Source organism: Peromyscus eremicus, chromosome 1 (genome assembly GCF_949786415.1).
Source record: "Peromyscus eremicus chromosome 1, PerEre_H2_v1, whole genome shotgun sequence".
NCBI classification, from domain to species: Eukaryota; Metazoa; Chordata; class Mammalia; order Rodentia; family Cricetidae; genus Peromyscus; species Peromyscus eremicus.
In genome coordinates, this window is record NC_081416.1 from 21747686 (window position 1) to 21769832 (window position 22147).

The window sequence follows — 22147 nt, forward strand, 5'->3', positions numbered from 1 at the left end:
TGCCCCACTGGGAACTTATGTCTTCCGAGAAGGAACAACCTGGAACCGAAGAAAGGTAAGTGTGCCACTCGCTCGCCTGTTCCCCATACTCCCTTTTTCCCGAGAGACAATCAGATGCAGCCAAGTCAGGCAATGTCTCATTTATTTAAAAACAGCAAGCTCTTTTAAAGCATAAAAAAAGCCAGGCAGTGGTGGCCCATGCCTTTAATCCCAGCACTCAGGAGGCAGAGGTAGGCGGATCTCTGTGAGTTCGAGGCCAGCCTGGTCTACAGAGTGAGTTCCAGGAAAGGCACCAAAGCTACACAGAGAAACCCTGTCTCGAAAAACAACAACAACAACAACAAAAAGCATAAAGAAAACAAGGTTTGGGGCGCTGGGGAGGGGGGCAGGGGAATGTCCCATTGGGCCAATCAGCTTGAAGGTTACCCAATCATGTGCCTAGTCTACAGTATTTAGTGTTGCCCATGAGGGAATCATGTACTGACATCATGTTTCTTGACCTGAAGCTCCAATCATACCTTTTTGTAAACAATTTGGGTTCCACCCTCTCCATTTTCCCTTGGGGCCATCTTTTCTAGCACCTGGCTCCATAGCCACCACCCCACCCCCTCCCCCCCCATTCATAATAGATAAGAAATGGCCTCCAGTACATGAACTCATAAGATGAATGCCCATTGCCTGGGAGGAGGCAGGGGATGCTTTTAATGACCTTTATAAGCCCCTTTCTCTCCAATACTCTTACATCCAAGTTGTTTACAAACTGTTTAAGGGTCATAATGTATAACAAGAGACCACTAAAGCAACTGGATGCAAATGAACACTGTTTTCAAGAAATTGTACATCTTGGTAAAATTCTATAAAAACTTGTTTTTTTAAAAGCCCCCCAAAATCCCATTAATACTTCACCTTTTTAAAAATCTCTTCTCTTCTCTTTGAGAACTTTTTCATGATGACTCTTTTATTTTCGCTTTCTAAATAAGTGAGAATGAGAAACCACGTTATTAAAACAAGATTATTATGACAGGATTGAAAACCAAGGTAGGGGCTAGAGAGATGGTTCAGTGGTTAAGAGCACTGGCTGCTCCTCCAGAGGACCTACATTTCATTTCCCAGCATCCACATGGCGGCTCATAAGTTCCTATAACTCTAGTCCCAGGGCCCCCTTCTGGCCTTCCCGGCAGTACATGCACATGGTCCACAAGACACACATGCAAGCAACATACACATACACATTAAAAAACAAGAAGTATGGCATTAGAAAGTTCAAAAAGATACAAAAAGCAAGATGAAAAGTATCGTCATTTTGCTCTACCTAAGACCAGCCACTAGATTGATATAAAAATACAAAACAAATAATTATTACCTTCAATATGTAATGCTTAATATTTTCCCACTGTTTAGTCTTTAATAGAAAATGTCTGATGTGTAGCAATTTCCTCTGAGATAAAAACCTTACATGTTGAAGAGTAGCTTCTTAAAGCACAGAATGTTTTAAAGGGAAGTGAAATATTCCATCTCGCATGGAAGCTCATTAAAACTCTGGAAGTAGGCAACTGGAAAGCTTCAGAAAGTCCCTGAAACTGACCAGAAGCACTAGGCTCCCTCCCCCTTTCCAAGCTTATATAAGTGTAAGGACTGCAGAGAGGTGCTCTCCAACTTGTCCAAGTTGTACAGTATACTTCAGGTTTCCAGCTTTCATGAGATGTCACCCATTCTGGGGTGGCTTTTGTTAATGCAGCTGTAATTTGAGTCATTTCTGATCCTGTAAGTAACCCCAACAAACTCATTGGCTCACTAAGTTAGATGTTGCTGGTATCCTTCCTTTGGTCTGTCATCAATTCCCCATCTGAGATGAATTCACATCTCACCAGGAAGAGTGTCACACAACAATGTCGCTCTTGGGTTGTGCCCAAAGGAATATATTCACAGAGACATTTGCACATCCATGTTTCCTGTAGCACTGTTCACAATACCCAACATAGGGAACCTAGATGCCCATCAACAAATGGGTGAATAAAGAATGTGACATATCTCTCTATCTATCTATCTATCCATCCAACCATCCAATAGAATTTTATGTAGTCATAAAAATAAAATTGTCATTCTCAGGGGAAAAATACTAGAACTGAAGATCATGATACTAAACAAAATAACCCAGACTCTGAAAGACAAGGGTGTTTTCTCTCATATGCAGAAACTATCTATTTATGACATAAAATGAAAAGGGAGACTGAGGGAGAAGAAAGATATCAAATGGAAATGGGCAGATTCAAGAGACTACTGAAGGGAAAAAGAAAGACAAATGACACATTCTTACATGAAGTTTGCAAAAACACACATGCACATATATGTACACACAAATGCACACACACACACACACACACACACACACACACACACACACAGAGGAATGGCATGAAAGTATCAAGGGTAGGGCATGGTGGTGTAGGTCTTTAACATCAGCACTAAGGAGACAGAGGACCGTGAATCTCCGTGCATTTAAGGGCAGCCCTGTCTACATGGTGAGTTCCAGCCAGCCAGGGCTACACAATGAGACTCTGCCTCAAAAATCTAAGAAATTTTTTAAAAAGTAGAAAGGAGAAGGAAAGAGACTCCTTGGTGGTGGGGGGCAGACACATGGACGTTAGTAAGGTAGGTATGAGCAATACAAGGAGGTGTGTATGAAAATGTCTTAAGGAAAGCCATTACTTTACTAATAACTAAAACAACTTCTGGTGTATAAAAAAAGAAAAGAAATGCTGCTTGATGTCATAAGACACACAAGAGTTACAATTCCTGGGAAGATAAGATTATCATTTTTTATAAATGATAGATATGTACACATTGAAAACCCAGGGAATACAATGGAACAATTTCAGACATAAATTAGAAAGCTTTTCAACAGGAGAATACACAAGATACATATAAAAATTATCTATACGATAAAGTTTTTTGTTTGGTTAGTTTTATTTTTTTGGTTTGAGACAGCCCTGGTTGTCCTGGAGAACTCATTGTGTAGACCAGACTGGCTTCAAAATTACAGAGATCCACTTGCCTCTGCTTCCTGACTTCTGGGACTAAGTATGTTATAAATATATCCTAGTATGATAGAAAAGTTAAATTATCAACTTGGTTTTGTTTTTGAGGCAGGGTTTCTCTGTGTAGCCCTGACTGTCCTGGAACTCACTCTGTAGACCAGGCTGACCTCGAACTCACAGAGATCTACCTGCCTCTGCCTCCTGAATGCTGGGATTAAAGGTGTGCACCACCATTGCCCGGCTCATATCAACTTTTAAAATTTCAAAATACCTAGGAATGCAGTTCCATGACAACAGTAGGAGTGGGATTTTTTGATTAACTATAGAAGTATTTCAGAGGCAGAGCACTTTTAATAGTCCTAATAAGAAACATTAGAGGGGCTAGAGAGATGGCTCAAAGGTTAAAAGTCCTGGCTACTTTTGCAGAGGACCCAGGTTCAACTCTCAGTACCCAGATGGCAGCTCACAACCCTCTGTAACTCCAGTTCCTGGGGATCTGCTGGTCTCCACAGGCATTGCATGCAAGTGATGCACATGTATGAACAAGGCAAAACACCTATATATGTAAAAAATTTTTAATTAATTAAAAAATGGTAAATGGTGGCTGTCACTTAAAAAAAGAAATCAATACTATAGAACTGAATTTAGAAATGGATGTGGGAATGGAGAGCAGAGACAGATGTGCAGGAGGCTGTGGGAGTGTACAGCAGGTGACAACTAGTAGTTAACAGGTTAACAGGTTGACCCACCAGACAAATAACACTCTGTTGAGGAGCCCCACTAGGCAAAGTCCATGGGGTCACTGGCTGTGGAAACTGGTTGTTTTCTGTCCGTAACTTTCTCATGGGCCACCACTTACCTCCCTAAAAAGAACAGCTGTGGGGTTCTTCCCACAGCCCATTGATAGTGTGTTTTACATCTTTGGGCACACTTATGGCTGTGGATGGTCAGGAAGACGATTTCTGTTTAAGCTTTATAATTCTAATAATACTAGAATATTTTCATAACTGATACAGGAAAGTAAGAGTATTCTCACTCACAGAGACAGCTAATTTTGGACTTCAGAACAAATTCAAAACAGACTGGCTTCCCCTGCAGAGAATACATAAAGATAAGTCCCAGGTGTGTGATGCTGAATCAAGGTCAGAACTGAAGCAACCTTGGTAGGTAGACATAACCCCCTGAAGTAACTGACTTTTTACACATAGTCCCAGCCTCAGTTTACATTATAGGCTCAAGGCTCAGCCAACTGTTCACTTTCTGTCTAGGAACCCTCACCAACTTAAAGCTAAGTGCATGGCCAAGCATTACTCACTGGCCAATCAGCTTGACCTTCCTAGCCTGAGGAAAACTGTGTGACTTATCATTTGTTATGAGAATGGTTTGGACCCTGAAAATGTAACATATAATTGTCCAGAGTTTGGCTGTGAGAGAGGAGTGAGTGTGTGAGTGTGTGTCGGTGTGTGTGCTAAGTGAGGGATGTAGCTGAGTGAGCAGAGATAATGTAACATATAATTGTCTAAAGTTGGGCAGAGAAGAGATGTGAGAGTATGATGAGTGAGTGAGTGAGTGAGTAAGGAGTGAATGAATGATGCAGTAGTGTGTGAAGGAATATAACAGAGTAGAAAAATATATAACTGTATGTAAAGAGATGTGAGGGGGCTGTACAGAGCTATGTAGGGGAGCTGTGTGAAAGAGCTAGAGGTCAGTGTGTGTGTGTGTGTGTGTGTGTGTGTGTGTGTGTGTGGGCACACATGCACACATGCACAGAGGGAACTGAGGAAAGAGAATGAGTAGCTAGGCAGGAGAGAGAGCAAGAGAGATGTGCATGAAGAGATTCTGAGATGTATGTATGTAAAGAGAGAGATGTAGCTGTATGTAAAGAGATGTAGCTGTGTGGAACAAGAGAGATTTTCAAAGAGGATTTTTTAAGATGAAGTAAAAAAGAAAGTTGCCATCAGAAAGTGGTGTGTTTCCTTATTTACCTGTCAGATAGACACAAACTTATTTCTAAATACTCTCAGATAAAAACGTTTCCTAAAACCCTCGCTACTCTGGGGTCTTCTATTCACAACCCTGGAGCGGTACTCAGGAGCTGGCCTCCCCCGGACTGTGTTACAGATGTATATGAGACACTCAGGGCAGAGACTTGGACGGGATGGAAAAATACTGAATAGATTTGGAATAGAAAAGAGTCAAGTCTAAGTTGCTTATGTTTTTTTTAAATGTGCATTTGTGGTTTTGCCATGGGTGTCGGGGTCCCCTGAAAGTAGAGTTACAGACAGGTGTGAACTGCCATCTGGCTGCTAGGAATTGAACTCGATCCTCAGGAAGAGTAGGCAGTGCTCTTAACTCCTGAGCCATCTTTCCAGCCCCCCTTTTTATTATTTATTTATTTTGCTTAATTAGTAGATAGGGCAGTTCAATGACTGGCTTAAGGACACTTGGGATTCTCACGGCTGATGTGCCAAGGTTAGATACAACAGAAATCAATTTCTAATTTACCAATTCTTCCCATTCTTCAAGACCTTCTATAATGAACCCCAAGCCCAGCATGATGGTGCACACCCATAACCCTAACATTCAAGGAGGCTGAAGAAGAAGATCCTAAATTGGCCCTTGTGGGCTATATGGGGAGACCTTGTCTCAAAACACCAAAAACACAATAAAATGAACTTCAAACAAATACTTGGTTTTCTGATGCCTCTGCAAATTTTGACCATAAATTACAGAAAACATTAGCAGTCACACATCCTCTACATAACAAAGCATTAATGATTTATTAAATAAAACAGAGAAGACAAAAATGTTAAACCAATTCTTTTTTCAAATCTGAAGATGTTTTTAGCCTGTTTGTATTCCATAAAGGATATAAAATAAACAAACAGTTATCAACAAGACACTGGATAAAACTGCAGAGCTGGATGAAACCCGCATTTGCTGTTTTCCAACAGCACTTGGCATTCTCTCTTTAAAAGCTGGCTGCAGGTGAAGGCCGACCCTCTCTTTCAGACATTGCCATTTGTTTTTGCAGTTAAAGCTTTTCCTAAAGGTTGAGGGAACTGAGGATTAACAATTTCTGTATCAGATGCCCTACGCGTCCATTGTCAAAGCACAAGAATTAAAGTCAGCAGTTCTTGTAGCTGACTATGACCCAGAACAAGTAGATGGCAATTTTATTAGTAAAAGATTTGGCCCCTTGCTTGCCATTTAGAAACCCTTGGATGCTGGGATGGGAGAGAAGGCTCAGTGGTTAAGAGCGCTTCCAGCAATGTGTTTCTCCTTGGGCTCTTACTGGGCCTCTTTTTAAATATCTTAATGTCTCCTCTTTCCCACTTAGGACAGACTCCAGTCCAGTGTGGTTTTCTCTTTACCTCAGTAAATCTACTGTCATACGGCACGAAGGTTTTAAAAACGTGTGTTTCTTAAATCACGTTCTTCCAGACTCTTTGAGTTGTGTTAGGATGCTGTGCCAAAAAGATTCCAATGAAAATTGAAACAGTGGGTAGCATTTTGTCCAAATAAAAATCCACTAAGCATATAGCAGCAGCTACCCTATAGCAGTAGGGTACAGAAAAAGCAGAATTTAACAAAAGCATCCCACCAGCTATATTCTATAAAAAGCATCATAACCCTCGGGTATTCTACCTGACACATTCCAAAATTCTCATCTTTCCATTAACTGTGATTTGCTTCCCAGAATCAACTAAGTGGGGATCATGGCCCAGGCTCAGCCTGATAATGTGATGTATGCCTAAAATCCTAGCACAGGAGAGGCTGAGACAGGAGGATCAAAGGAATACACGACCTGAAAAGAAACCTTCTGAACTGTAAATTGTTGTCTTTAGAACCCAAGTGAAGAATCACAGCCTGCTCCTGTGTGACAAAGACTTTACCTCCATCCTTTTCTCCCCTCTCTCTGATGCAGGATTTGAAGAAAGTGTGGTGAATAAAAATTGAAATAAATATGGAAGCAGGTAACATACACTGTCATATAGATTGAAGGTTTGAATCTAATATATCCAAGGCAATGTAATTATGCTACCTGGAAACTGATCAGGAGAGTTATCTAATTTACATTGCTAAAACTCAGGTCACCAGGTCCAGTAAGCAGCTGAGAGTCCTGTGCTGTTTATATTCTAGCCTGAAGAGCCATCTCTGGGCCTGCACTTAGTCTCAGTTGGAGAAAGCCAACCCAGAGGTCCTTCTCAGTGACAAAGCCCTCAGGCCACACTTAGCACATAGTCGCTAAGGCAAGAATAATTTTCCCTGCCACCCTTTTGCTTTGAGTTTTGCAACTTTTCTCAATGGACTGCATGCCACGTTTCAAGCCTAATTATTATTCTACAGTCTTCTGGGGACTTTTTCTGGCTCTCATACACGCCTTTTGTTGGTCCTTACTTTCTACCCTGCTCATATTTCCGCTGATTCTAAGATGTTACCCTAATGCTTACCCCAGCAAAGAGTTCAACTCCAGCTGACCACCCTCCTCCACTCAGGAAATAGTTTTCTGAACCGAACTTAATCCAAATCGCGCACTGACTTCGAAGTTGTGAAATGCACAAGCTTTCCGCCCTATTCCTAATGGGGATGGCTGGCAGGTGGCGCGGCTCTGTGTTACCCCAGCCCCAGGATTCCACACAGAGCAAGGCTCCATGCCCACTGTGTTCAGGGACCATCGTGGGGACCTTAAGGGACAGCAGGACATTCACCTGACGGACACTGCTCTTTCAATGTGCTTGGGAAGTGAAGGCAGATCCTGAGCAGCCGCCAACGCCCACAGCCCCAGAGCATGCGCAATGCGGGTTCCCGGTCTTAGTGTTCTGTCCGCTGCCCATCCGCTCTCCAGCTACTGGGTCTCAACTCCGCCTCCATGCACGAGATCTCCCCGTGAGCCTGGGCTGCTTCCCCGCCCCGGTGTCGTCATCCTCTGGTGCCCCTCCTCATGAGGGGCGAGGATGGGGGGGGTGTCTTGAGAGCCCACCTACCACCGAGGACAGAAGAGCTGGTGCTGGGTGTGGGTGCTTTCATGGTCACAGCTCTCAATTCAAGCGATTTGTTTTTATTTTCAGAGCTTGCAATTCATGTCACAAATTTAATATATTTTAAGTCTTGGGCCGGGTGCTGGAGAGATAGCTTAGTGGTTAGGAGCACTTACTGCTCTTGCAAAGGCCCCGAGTACACAGCACCCAGTTGGGTGGCCCACAATCACCTGTAACTCTGGCTCCAGGGTGGTTGGTGCCCTCTTCTGGCGTCAGCAGCACCTGAACTGACATGTACACATATCCTCAACACCCGTACACACATAATTAAAAATAAAATAAATCTAAGGAAAAAAATATAAGAAGTCTTGGGCTGGGGAGATGGCTCAGCACATAAAACACAGTGTGAGTTCAGTAAAGCGGATTCCCAGAACCCATGTAAAGCCGGGCAAGTGTGGAGGCAGAGGTGGGGTGGGGCTGGGAGTGGAGTAGGGTGTCCCTGGGCCAAGCTCTGGGTTCCAGGAGAGACCAAAGCCTCAGTAAACAAAGAGGAGAGTGATGGAGGAAGACAGCTAACACAAAACTGTGGCCTCCAAGAGAGCACTACACTGTAAGTACTCAGGCAATAAATAAATAAACAAATAAAGCAATATACCTCCACCCCCACGCGCCTCTTTTCTCCTTATTAAGATAATGACCTAAATAAGCCTTATAAAGTTGGGAGCTTGCTACTGGGCCTCAACATAGTGGTGTGTGTCCCTTCATTCCAACGTGACATTTTTATGAACTGTGTTCTGTGCCTCCCCTATTAAATGCTTGACCTGTGATTCTGGAGACACGTAGGAGGTCTTTAAAACGTAGGCCGTCCTTCACTTCCGAAAAGGGAGGTACAGAAATAAAGCTGTTGCAAAGGTAACGGGCCAGGTTAGGTAGGGTCCCCGGGGCACAAAGAAATGAACTCAGAAGTTCCACTTGCCTCATTATCTGGAAAACAAACAAAACCCACAAAAAAACTACTCACTGTTAAATGTGTCTACGGCTCAAAATGATTTGGCCAACTTCTCATTCCCAATAAAATCCTGTGATTCTCCCATCTTTGTTGTCTAGGGCTCACCTGGTAGAGCCATTTAGGAGCAATGACAGTCAGTTCTTGTCATTTGGGTTGTGAGCTGAGCCATGTCTACAGCCCAACAGCAGAGCCTTAAAGCAGTCAAGAATGTTTTCCTTAAATACTGAGGTCTTGGACTAAATGGAATATGTCCGCATGTTGCAAGTATTACAGAATATGATGTACTTTAAGAACACTTAACTTCTAGGATTATTATCCAGTGTCATGTATTTTTAAAAAGCACACATGCCCATATATGTGTATGTGTGTATGCATACTATGATGTATTATTATTATTATACATAAATATTAAGTACATTGTCCAAATGACTAAGTTGAGGTAGTATAGGATTTGAGATCTCCTACTAGAGAGTTTATAGTACAGAAGTTGAGGAGTCCTAGATATTTTCAAGAGCATTTTCTATCAGAGGGGAGGAAGTGGGGGAAAGTGTTAACATTCCAGTAGATACTTCAAACTAGCAGTCTACTCTCACATGAAGAACTGTTGATTCAATCCATTGTTGTTGTTTTTAAGCTGTTCCAGCTAAAGATCAGATTTCATATAAAAATTTGAATTTCTTGACAAAGATTTAATGAAACCATGTCTGTACAGGCTAGCAGGCAGGCGACCACCAAGCAGCAGTAGTCAATGGTAAGCGGTCTGCAGCTGTTTTTTGTGCACAGAGAAGGCCTATCCAGTTCTCCATAGGCAAAGCTGCTCCAAGGCATTTCACAGTGGCCTTCTTAGCTCTCCAGCACTGAGTCTCAGCATTAATCTCCTTTTTACAGTCGTTGTTTTGGTCACCTTTTACTTAGAGTGTCAGCCTGCCTGGGCACTTGAGTCTAAAACACTATCTGTAAGAGTTAAGTGAAGGTCAGGTATGGAGACTCACTTCTGCAATCTTAGCGCTAAGAAGGCTAAAGCAGGGAGATCTTGAGTTTCCCAGTCAGCCTAGCTATGACCTTTTCTTGCTCCCAATTAAAACAACAACAGCAACATTAACCTTAATTTATGATATTACCCGTTTCACAAGTGCAAATTATCTGCTACAAGCACACCGTGTTTTGGTCAAAAAGCAAATCCTCCATCACTTCAGCTTTAGAAGATGTATCTACCTGGGACCTCCCTGGGATCCCTATTTGGTCAGATCCAAGTTTGTCATCTGAGCAGTGGGGAAGGGCTGGATAACCATGCTTTTTTTCTGTCTTCCTTTCTTTCTGGATGACTGCAGAATCTGACAGTGATGTGTGGAAGTGCATTGTAAGCTGTAGCCAGAGGAGTAATAAGTCTGTGACAGCTGTTTATTGTTCCTCCAAAGGACCTCTCTCCAAAGTTAAAAAGAAAAAGAAATATCACACCATCACAGACAACAGATACCTCAACTGGGGAAGAATCAGAAATCCATCCCCGTCTACCATGCTGCTTGGATCTGTTTACTCAGGGTGAAGCTCTTCGGCGACCTAAAATCCCCTTGCCTTTGGTTTCTCCCACCTTTGTGGCTTTAGTCCAGCCATTTGCTTTTCATCTCACTGAAAAAGCACCTAAGTTTAAAATGTTTTATTTAATTTTTTTATGTGTATGTATGTATATGTGTGTGGTGCCCTGGAGCTGGAGTTCCAGGCAATTGTGAACTGCTTGATGTGGATGCTGGGAACCAAACCCCAGTGCTCTGTAAAAGCAGCAGGTGCCCTTAACTGCTGGACCATCTGTCCAGGCCCATGAAAAAGTCACTAAATTGTATTAGTTAAGATAATAATAATAATAATAATAATAATAATAATAATAATAATATCACACGAGCAGATTGTTACCAAGAGCACACAGCACGGTCCGTGATGCAATCCTGCCACCATGTCCTTTCCTGCCCACCCCACTGTCAACCCTGAGTTTTCAGCAGCTGGCTTTGCTTTTCAGAAGCAATAGAGATTCCGACATTAACACTAACCACCAGGCCAACTTATCATGAGCAGACAGCTGTCTCTCCTGCCCCAAGAGAACGGGTATGCTGGGCCCATCACAGCTGCTCTGTCCTGGGTCCCATCCATACTATCCTTTTGGGGTCCTTGTGTCATTACCAAAGTCTCAATCATCAGTTCACCCCTTCCCCACCTCACTGCCCCAGTTCCGTCTCCCTCAACCAACAACGAAAGAAAAATAATTCTCAGATTTCTTTCTTACCCTTTACATCCAAACTTGTAGAAAAAGCCATCTTTTTTTTTTTTTTTTTTTTTGGTGGAATTTCCTTGAGTGTTATTGTCTTACCTAGTGTCTGGCCTCTACCACCCACCATTCCATCAAGGACTTTCTTTTTATTAAGTTTATTTATGTATTTATGTATGTGTTTATTTATTTATTTATTGTGTGGCTGCGCATGTGCCATGGCATGCATGTGGAGGTCAGAGGACAACTTGTGAGGATCAGATGATTTGTATAGACATTAAATGTTGATAAGCATGGCCTTTTAAGGTTCATTTTCATCCTTACAATTCCATTTTAATATCTACAGTCAAGTGCTGGATGGTGAACTACTCAGAAACTAAATGCATATTCCCAGTAGGAAAATTTCTATGTGTCTAGAATAATTAAAGACAGTTTCACTGCCCAGTCAGCTGAGCAGTGGAGAAGTGTAGTCTTATCAAAGGAAAACTCTAGGAACAGAGGTTTCTACCCGGCCTGGAAGTTGGAAAGGAGGTTGGCTAGAACTGCTCTCATAGGTTCCACTAAAATATCTCTGAGCCCTGCTTTTCAGAAAGGAACAGGTCACATACTTTGTCCCAAGGAGCATATTCTGGACAGAATGGTCTAAGTTTTTAAATGAAACTCTAAAGAACTGTGGTAGCACAGGAAGTGGTCTGGCTTGGAGATTAGGAGATAGTTTTGCAACAGGAAGGACATCTGGGCTGAGTGTTGAAGATAGAATGGAGCAAAGACAGCTGAATCAGAATCAGCCTACCTGGGCAGAACACAAGGAACACCAGCAGGTGAAATGGGTGTGAGCCTGGAGAGAGCTCAGAGCCGGGACTATCGGAGCCTCGGCTGTTGCTAGGGAATCTTACTTGTAGGCAACAGGAAGCCACCTCTGATTTCAGTCAGGGATAATATGATTAAACTTGAAGTTTTTATTTTTAAACTGAAACTTTTTTTTTTTTTTAAGAATTCCATACATGAGTACTGTAAGCATTACAGCTCAGATTGAAAACTGTCCTGGCAGCTGGAAGCCAAGGAATACCACAAGTCACACCGCAAAACAAACCTCATGCAAGAGATTTATTGGGAGGGAAAAAACCAGGAGGGTGGCTGCCTCTGCTCAAGCAAGAAACAGCAGCAAACTGAACAGGATACAAGCCTTATATAGAGCTTTTTGGAAGGGGGTGGAACTTTTCAAGGTGGAGCTTTCCAGGGTGGAGATTGATGGGATTTCATGTTCAGAGATTGGGCTTTTTGCTCTGCAGGGTGGGGCCAGGGTCTAGCAGTTAGGGCAGTTAGAGTGTTCTGTGGGTGGAACCTGGCAGTTAGAGGTCCTCAGGGGAGGGGCCTGGCCACTGGAGGGGCTCAAGGACCTTCCATGTACGGTATTTACAGCATTTCTACTTTGTTTTTGTTTTGTTTTGAGACAGGGTCTCTCTACATAGCCCTGGCTGTCCTGGAACTCACTATGTAGACCAGGCTGGCCTCCAACTCATAGGGATGCACCTGCCTCTGCTTCTCTAGTGCTGGGATCAAAGGTGTGCATCACCATACACAAACTTTTCTACTTTAAAAAAAAGATTCGATGGTGGGGAGGTGGTTCAGTGGTTACCAACACTGTCTGTTCTTCTAGGGGACCCAGGTTAGACTCATTAGGCGTGACATGCATGTGGGGCACAGATATAATATGCAAGCAAAATACCCATACACATAAGACTTTTTTTTAAGATTTAAAGATGATCTTTGATTTTTATTTTGACATTCAAATTTACATTTTGAGAAAGGCAAACATGAAGAATTACCTTAAATCAGGTGGAATTTTGTCAAGATCACATCACATGTCTTGGCCCAGTTGTCAGACAAAGGCAGCAAAGCCATGGGAACACAACAGAATGCTCAGCTGGGATCTGAACAGCTTGTGTAGGAACAGCACTCCTATCGATGTGTGACGAGCGGACAGCGGGATGTTGCAGTCTACCTAACCTACTTGTGTAACACTCCCCAAGGAAAGTCAGTGAGAGATGACCTTTTCCCTACCTTGTAAACGTCACAAGTATTTTCCAAGTGTGCCAATATGCCAACGTGTAGCTAATGATGGGCACCTAAAAGGTAGGTAGTCTTCATTATGATGTGAATTTCATACACACATTAGATTTTGAAAGCTTGGGATTTTGAAACCATATATGAATAATTTTTACATTGATTAATTATTGAAATGAGAATATTTCAAGTTTAGTCTCTTTCTTAAACTTGACTTGTATCCCACTTTGGAGTAGGATCTTGGCTAACAAAACATAAAATGAAATGTGTTTTTGAAACTTTTGTTTATATCATATTATATTTCTTATTTGGATGAATTGAAACCTTTCTCTCCCATACACACCCATGTGCACACACATAAAAGCCTAGTTCTATAGTTTCACATCTGTATATACAGATGAGCCCATTTCTGCTGACTGGCTGCCCTTGTAGGTTCATAGAAGAAAAATCACCAACTTGCAAAGGAACAGGGTTAGCAGTCTAGAGATGAATAATAATTAACTATAACCAATGGGTAATCCAATATTAAAATTGATTGATAGTGATTCCTTTTTTTTTTTTTTTTTGCCTGCTCCATCCAGAAGGATTCAAAGAAGATTAACCTGGATTAACTTTCCACTTCAATGGAACTGAGATTAGGTTGTACCTCATTGTCTCCATTATTATTTTTTTTAACCTGGGAAACATGGCAAAAATGTAATTAAACATAAGAGATTTTTGTTCTTTGACAGAAACTTGTCATTTTGAATTCCAACATATTAGCAGTGGTGGTGGTGGAGTGTTTAACAAGGGGGGGAAATGACCAAGCTTATAGCCCATGCTTTTAATTCCAGGGAGGCAGGGGCAGGTGGATCTCTGGGTTTGAGGCCAGCCTGGTCTTCAGAGTGAGTGAGTTCCAGGACAGCCAGAGCTACACAGAGGAACCCTGTCCTGAAAAAAAAACAAACAACAACAACAACAAATCGAAGCCGGGCGGTGGTGGCACACGCCTTTAATCCCAGCACTCGGGAGGCAGAGCCAGGTGGATCTCTGTGAGTTTGAGGCCAGCCTGGGCTACAGAGTGAGTTCCAGGAAAGGAGCAAAGCTACACAGAGAAACCCTGTCTCGAAAAAAAGAAAAAAACACCGAAAAACAAAAGAAAAAGATAGACTCAGGCAGATGTGAGTTTGAGCACAGCTCAACCATGAGCACTGGAAGTTGTAAGAACCACCTTCTTCAGACTGTTGTGAGAACAGAATGAGGAAGATGGACACAATGCACCTAAGCACAGAACATAACCACAGATGCTCAGTCAGTGGCAGCTCCAGCAATCTAGTCAGCACATTCCACTGTGAATAACAGAAGAGACTTACAAAAAGAAGAAATGACTTGACTATCCAAAAGATATGGGGCACTTGGCTTCTAGTTTACTACCCAAGAGATATGGGGCACTTGGCTTCTAGTTTATGGGGAACTTTCCTTCCTGAGTAGTCAGTCCCCAGATCAGAGATGGACAGACAGCTTGGGATAGGATAAGGATACATCACTGCTCAGTTCTGCTCAACAGTTAATTCCTGCAGCAATACTCATAGGAAAGGTACAAGATCTCTTCAGTTTTCCATAATAAAAGTCCATAACCACTTATTCATTACCTCCACGAAACACTTCATGAAATAAGGAAATAAGGCATGTGTTGCATAACAGAGGGGTAGCAACACTTGATGTGTAAATACCACAACAGGGCAAAAACCTGCCACCTCTCACTAAATTAAATCTTGGGACAATAAGATGTGGTATGGCTTTCAAACCCAGGGAGCCATCTCTGTGGAGCATGTCTACTTAGTTATCAATGCAATGGTTTGTGGTTTGAGAAAACCCATGTATGGTCTTGTCCCCAGCAAACTTCTTGGCTATAGAATGCTATAAAATAGTGGCATAGCTGGAGAGGTGGCTCAGAGGTTAAGAGCACATATTGCTCTTGCAGAGGACCTCAGTGTCATTTCCAGCACCCACACTGGACAGCTCACAACTGGTTGCTTCTAACTCCAGCTCCAAGGGATTGACACCCTCCTCTGGCCACCATGTTCATGGTCCTCGTGTGCACAGACCCACACATACACATAATTAGAAACAAAACCTTCAAAAGAATGATAATTGTATAACATTGTAAATGTACTAAATGCTACTCAGTTGCATTGAGCTGAATGTAAATATGGTGAAATTTATGTTCTGTGTATTTTAACATAAAAAAAACACAAAACTCTAGAAGATGTATTAGAGGGTATATTTTCTCAGTCCTGAGCGGTGACTGTAGTTTTCTTCCTAGCACATACACTACTGTCACATAGTATCCCCTAAATGCCCATGTGTGCATCCACTTTTCAAAAACCTCTGGTCTGTGTGTTCTACTTGAGAGGGTTTTGGCATCATGCAGGAGTATACAATGTGTTTCCATTCTTATTTTCAGCAGATGATGAATCACATTAGCTGCCCAAGCAGATAGGCTCCTTTGCAAAAACTCTTTGGCTTTAGCACATATTTATCTACTTAGGAAAATTCTCCTGTCCAAAGGGAAGGCTTAGAATGGATTTGTGTCTCCTCTCTCCAAAGGCACTGCGTGGCTTTCTTAGAAGATGGGGGAAAGGGGAGTCCCAAACTATGACTCAGATAGTTTCTGAGTTTCCTCTTTCACCAGTTCAAATCGGGCAGTGTGGCGCTCAAGAATCTTAGTTCTTTGAGACAAAGTTGATTTTGTTCTTTTTTGAAGCACAGACCATGAAAGTCATGATCAGAAGCACAGAGGACAAAGGAGAAAGAAGGTAGCTGGAAAAGACAAGAGACTATCACCAGGAAGTCCTTGCAGCAGAGGGTGTTGAGTGTCCCCAAGGAAAGGCTTCAGCAAAAGCCTTGGAAGCTTCATGCTGGTCTAGACTGTCCCTGAAAAGCAGGGAAGGTGACTCTGGACTCCCCTGCAGGGAGGAACACACTCCCTGGGCAAGTTGCTGTCTCACTCCAGACAGCACATTTCAGCTGCTCCTGCTATACCGTCTCTTTTCGGAAATATGAAGGCTTGCTATAGAGGAACAGGCCTGTGATGGCCACAGCAACCAAGATCAGGGAGAAGATAACCATGAGGCTGATGTAGGTGGAGTGAGGGAGAGGCGGAGATAATGGCTGTTCAGCTGGGATCATGTTGGTCAAGTTCAGCATGTAGCCCAAAGTCCACCCTGCGTTGCTGTCCTCGATCTGAAAAAAGTAGGGAAAATCTTATTGTTCATGATCCAAAAAGATAATCTATATTATTCATGTAACCCTACCCAGAACACTGAGCAGCCAATAGGAAGAGAACACTTTGTGTAGTTCACACAATAGATTAACTTTATACCCTACATTGGGAATGATGTGGGGGAGGGGGAATCAAAGCAAATGATTAAAATAGAGTTTGGAGCCTCACCATTATATTCTACAAGTTCAGGAAGTTTCCTGAACGGCTGTCTGGTTCACCTGCCTGCGAGCACTTAATTCAAAGAGACCGTGAGAGAGGTCTACATTCTTTCTATTTCACAATAGGGAACTAAGTGAGAGGTGACAGGAAATAGGTAAAAAGATGAGGGAATAATGATTAGCTAGTGCCTTTTACATCCTTGCCGGGCCAGAGAAGCCACATAGACCCAGGACCTCATGGGAGAAAACTGGGAGAAATAATTCCAGCAAGCCAACTTTATGAAGTTGGAAGGCTGTGTGCCTCACTGCTGATAAAGGATTCTTATTAAATTATAAGACATTTCCTGGCCTTCTCGCCTTTGGAAAAAATAATTTCCAGTCACTCAGAACTTACAGTAATATAGGTGATACTCGAATAATAATTTTGGAAAGGTTCTATTATAAGAGCTGTTCATGATGACACAGAGAATTAGCAAGCACAGGCAAGCCTGTGTGGCAAGCACACAGTGCCACTCAGGACTTGCTGACGTCCTTGCTGAGGTGACATTTCCTTCTGGTCCTCTATAAGTATATAATAAATTGTATCTGGGATAATTCACTTAGTAATACTTTATCCCCAGTGTCTTAACATATTTCTGTATCATCACTTCCAGCATGGACTGCTTTTCACCCATTCCAACCAATCACTTAGTATCCAAGTAATGGAATAATAGAACAAAATGATGTACACATTTTTAAGACTTTCAGCACATATTGTCAAAAAAAAATCTCCTAAAGGGTTGTGCCAACTTACAATACCCTTTTCTTCCAAACCCTAATGCATATTGACAATAATGTGTAAAAGGACTGTTTTTCCTCTCCATATGGGATGAAAACTTTATCTGACTTCACATGTCAAAGAAGTGTCCAGATTTAAGGGAGTCATCTCTCGGACTTAGGGACATCAGATCACGCAGCAGCATTCCAAGAATATAAATCAACACTACCCTCTGTATCAACCAAATTTAACATAGGTCCTTGTTGCTAGAGTTTTCCTGCCTGGCCCACAGTCAGGGCAAATCTCTTTCACCTGCCAGTCCCACAGCCTCTCAGACCCAACCAAGTAAACACAGAGACTTATATTGATTACAAACTGTATGGCCGTGGCAGGCTTCTTGCTAACTGTTCTTACAGTTTAAATTAATTCATTTCCATAAACCTATCCCTTGCCACATGGCTCGTGGCTTACCAGGATCTTCACATGCAGCTTGTCATGGTGGCGGCTGGCAGTGTCTCTCTGACTCAGCCTTCCACTTCCCAGCTTTATTCTCCTCCTTGCCCCGCCTATACGTCCTGCCTAGCCAACGGCCAATCAGTGTTTTATTGATTAATCAGCAACACATTTGCCATACATCCCACAGCAGGTCCTTCTAACAAACGAAACAGACTTATAGAATGGAAGGAAGCCTGGGATGTTAAAACAAGGAAAGTGTTCGTTTGAATGAGCAAGATCCGTAAGAAAGACAGTATTATCACATGAGTATCCCTGGAGCTGCCACAGTCCTGATTCTGTGTTTTTGGTTGTCTGAGATCACTGTATTTTAAAAACGTGGTAAAATATTTTAGGCATTAGCAGACATGGGGCTAGCAACAGAGAGAATGCTGTGGTGTTTCCCCTCAAGCAGGGGTGGCTTGCTTTTTTACTCCTGGATGCCTGCAGGTGGCGCTGTGGTGAAGCACAGCAGGGAGGTTATTTCACAGGTCTCACTCTAGATCGGGCTGCCAAGCAACAGCCCCATTAGCAAGGCTGGTAAGAAACTGGGATCATCACGACCTGGATCACAGTGGGGCGCCTTTGGGGAAATCTGAAGTCAGGACAGTGGTAATGAAATATTATTAAGTGAATAAACTGACCTTTTGAGAACCAGTTAGAGTTGTATGTGCAGAAAGGTGGAACGTAGAATGTGAATACCTATCATTAGAGCTGTCTGCTGTTCTTAGAAGGCCTTAACACCAATGCCAGCTGCGGGGATGGTGGAATAGGCACTAAGTCAAAACTTAAATCAGATGGACTCCCACCTTTCCTAAGCTCAAAACTGCTTTGCCACCAACTCCCACCCAACTTCTGCACCCCAACAGATTCCCAAGTTACCTTGCCCATAAAATGAATCTGGTCCCAGGAACTTCCTGTGAAGTTATAGCCTTGCAGAAGGAGGGTGAGGATGTAAGCACCTGAGAAGCAGTATTCATTCAGGTACTTCTCCTTTACTGTAGGATGAGATGCTTTTACCTAGAAGTAAAATGAAGGAAATATCAAAGCTGTAGAACAGGCCTCTCTTTGTGGCTCCTTTTCACTGTTAGATCCAATACAGAGCCAAGGAAGCCCCCAGCTCACGTGGGTCTGAGGGTCAGGCTCTCCCACAGGCTGTGGGGATGGTGCATCACTACTTAGAGGGTGCAGGGTTTTCAGTTAGGGTCTCCCAAGGAAGCTTTTCTTCCTCAGGGCTCTTGGTAAGAACAGTAAGTATTCTAGGGACAAGCAGTTCCTTATGTCTGGGAGTTTCAGAAACAGTCAGCTTCAGCATCTCATTCCAACCCTTACGCTTGGAGTAACTCAACAGTTGTATTAGAGTATTAAAGGTTGTGAAAGTATCCTCTGAAGGAAGTGCATTATTCTCTGTTTAAGCAGAGTTTCTTACACACTTTTCACCGAGTCATTAGTGCAGAGCCTCTAGAGGCATCTTAAGGAAATAATGTCCAACAAAGCCTTATCATTTAGGTTAGTCCTAGGAGCACAGACAGCATCAGCATCCCTTAGGAAGGTATCATTCTTTACCCCAGAGATACCAACTCAGGATCTATGTTTTCACTTGATGATTCTGTTTCTCTGTTTCTGTCTGTCAGTCCGTCAGTCTGTCTGTCTGTATCTATCTATCTATCTATCTATCTATCTATCTATCCATTTCTGTCTCTGACACACACACACACACACACACACACACACACACACACACACATTTGACAGAAACAGCCTTGGAAGACACTTTCAGAAACACCTTGCTGATCATACTGAACATGCTGACATCCACCTTCCGTCTTCAGGTCTTACTTTCCAGTCCATACCCACATTGTACAAAGCAGTTGTCTCACTGAATCTTTTCATTCATCCTCTTCTCTAGAGAAGAGAGTAAGAGATGCCTGCCACTCCTTAACCTTACCCACTCTAGCTGCTGGAAACATAGCTAAAAAGCTCACAGTTGGCTCAGCTCTTTCCTACCAAGAGGGCAGGTGGCCAGGGCACCACCAGCTCAGCACACGGGTCTGTCTACTGCTGTATTTCTCAGATGGGCCTTTCCTTCTGTCCACCATGAGCTAAGAGACAACTACCATCTGTTAAACACGTATTGTGTACTCAGAAGTGTGCCGAACATTCTATATGCAATATTTCCTTGCCCGTTGTTTTCAAGATCGTGTCCATCAAAGGAACGAAATGTGCCATCAGTAAACCCTTTCTGACTGTGATCTAATAAATGCAGGGGAAAACATCCTATAAGATCCAGTATGTCTTCATAATAAAAACACTTAATAAATAGGGTATACAAGGAACAGACCCCAATATAATAAAGACATCTATTAGGCAAACTAGCATCCAATATCACACTGAATGAAAGAAAAGCTGAACATTTTTTGCATCTGTGTTCATCAAGAAAATTGGTACCTCTCTCCCCTGCCTTCCTTTTTCCTCCATCTAGTTTTATTATTGATGTCACACTGAAGTTGCAGAATGAGTTTGGAAGCATCACTTCCTATTTATTGTATGGAGTGATTCATTTGGTTCTTCCTTAAAGGTTTAGTAGAATTCATCATTTGGCTTTTCTTGCAAATCAAATTCAATAAAACATTACAAACACCATGTACCATGATCAAGTTTGGTTTCATTCTAAAGATGTGAGAATGGTTCAACACATGGAAATCAATAAATATAAGACAGATATGAACAAAATCAGGCACAAAAATACAATCATCTCAACAGATACATTAAAAATCTTTTGATAAAATATAGCATTCCATTTTTGTTCTTCTGATCTGATACTCAACAGAGCAAACACTATCAGAAAACATTTTGATGTTATAATTTAGTCAAAGTAGTAGGATACAAAATAAACACACACAAAAAAATCAGTACCTTTGCTATACATCAAAAAATGACCTTACAGACAAAAATAATCAAGAAAACAACCCACTCACAGTTACCTCCACAAACAAAAAACCAACCTAGCAAAAAGCTAACCAGAAAGCTGAGTGAACACTGCAAGAAAAACTTTCACACTGAAGAAGACACTAGATGGGAAGCCCTCTAAGTACATGGATCAGCATAACTAATATCATCAAAGGAACCCTGACACACTGTTAACAGAGCAGAAACAGTATTGTCATTACAGAAAACAGTACAAAAGTTCCTCAAAAATTACCAAGTAATTCTGCATGACCCAGCAATTCACTAGTGTGTGAATATTCAAAGGAAATAAAATTAATGTCGGAGAAACACTTGAATTTTCATTTATTGAAGCACAATCCAGAACAGAACAGATAGGGAATTAACCTACATCTGGAGGTAAATACATAAAGGAAATGAAGCTATACAGAAAATAAAATGCTAGTTAGCCCTACTACACACACACACACACACACACACACACACACACACACACACGCGCGCACGCACGCACGCACACCACATAAAGAATGAAATCTGCCATTTCGTACAATACAGATGAACCTGTATTTTGTTAAGTCAAATAAACCAAACACAAAAAAGACAAATACTGAATTATCTTCTTATGGAATATTAAAAAGTTAGCCATTCATAATAAAACCTTAGAAAAGGTTGATTGCTCACCACAAATAAATGGTACGTGATTAAAGGTGATAATTATGACCATTATTCTGTATGATATGTGCATGGTACATATATAACATTGAAATAACATATTGTATACCATAAAATGTGTCAATTAAAAATAAGATTAAAAACAATAGAAAAGTCAACTTTTAAAAATAAAGGGATGGGGCCAGGAGGTGGTAGCGCAGGCCTTTAATCCCAGCACTAGAGAGGCAGAGGCAGGTAGATCTCTGTGAGTTAGAGGCCAGCCTGGGCTACAGAGTGATTTTCAGGAAAGGCTCTAAAGCTACACAAGAGAAACCCTGTCTCAAAAATAAATAAATAAATAAATAAATAAATAAATAAACAAATAAATAAATAAACTACTGAGAGGTGGCTCAGTAGTTAAGAGCACTAGTTGCTCTTCCAGAGGTCCTGAGTTCAATTCCCAGCAACCACATGGTGGCTCCCAACCATCTACAATGTGATCTAATGTCCTCTTCTGTC

At 42.0% G+C, this 22147-nt stretch overlaps 2 protein-coding genes and 1 long non-coding RNA gene across 7 annotated transcripts in view; 1 reads left to right on the top strand and 2 right to left on the bottom strand.

Moving 5' to 3' along the window:
- Cc2d2b (coiled-coil and C2 domain containing 2B) overlaps positions 1 to 7878 on the bottom strand; it is a 110156-nt gene extending 102278 nt beyond the window's left edge. For all 3 annotated transcript variants that reach the window (XM_059258240.1, XM_059258272.1, XM_059258251.1), the window contains exons 1-2: positions 7751 to 7878; positions 907 to 971 (exon numbers count right to left, since the gene is read on the bottom strand). In XM_059258240.1, coding sequence (XP_059114223.1) covers positions 907 to 971; positions 7751 to 7832 — 147 coding nt within the window. In that variant the 5' untranslated portion in view covers positions 7833 to 7878. The remainder of the gene's footprint in view (positions 1 to 906; positions 972 to 7750) is intronic.
- Positions 7879 to 12644: 4766 nt separating this feature from the next.
- Positions 12645 to 17263, top strand: LOC131907262 (uncharacterized). 2 transcript variants are annotated; one of them, XR_009378349.1, is made up of 3 exons: positions 12645 to 12854; positions 13938 to 13995; positions 16103 to 17263. It is a non-coding gene; the product is annotated as an uncharacterized LOC131907262 (long non-coding RNA). The 2 variants fall into 2 exon arrangements; XR_009378352.1 differs by having other exon boundaries at positions 16108 to 17263.
- Entpd1 (ectonucleoside triphosphate diphosphohydrolase 1) overlaps positions 14741 to 22147 on the bottom strand; it is a 112934-nt gene continuing 105527 nt past the window's right edge. For both annotated transcript variants that reach the window (XM_059258284.1, XM_059258291.1), the window contains exons 9-10: positions 18911 to 19048; positions 14741 to 16581 (exon numbers count right to left, since the gene is read on the bottom strand). In XM_059258284.1, coding sequence (XP_059114267.1) covers positions 16375 to 16581; positions 18911 to 19048 — 345 coding nt within the window. In that variant the 3' untranslated portion in view covers positions 14741 to 16374. The remainder of the gene's footprint in view (positions 16582 to 18910; positions 19049 to 22147) is intronic.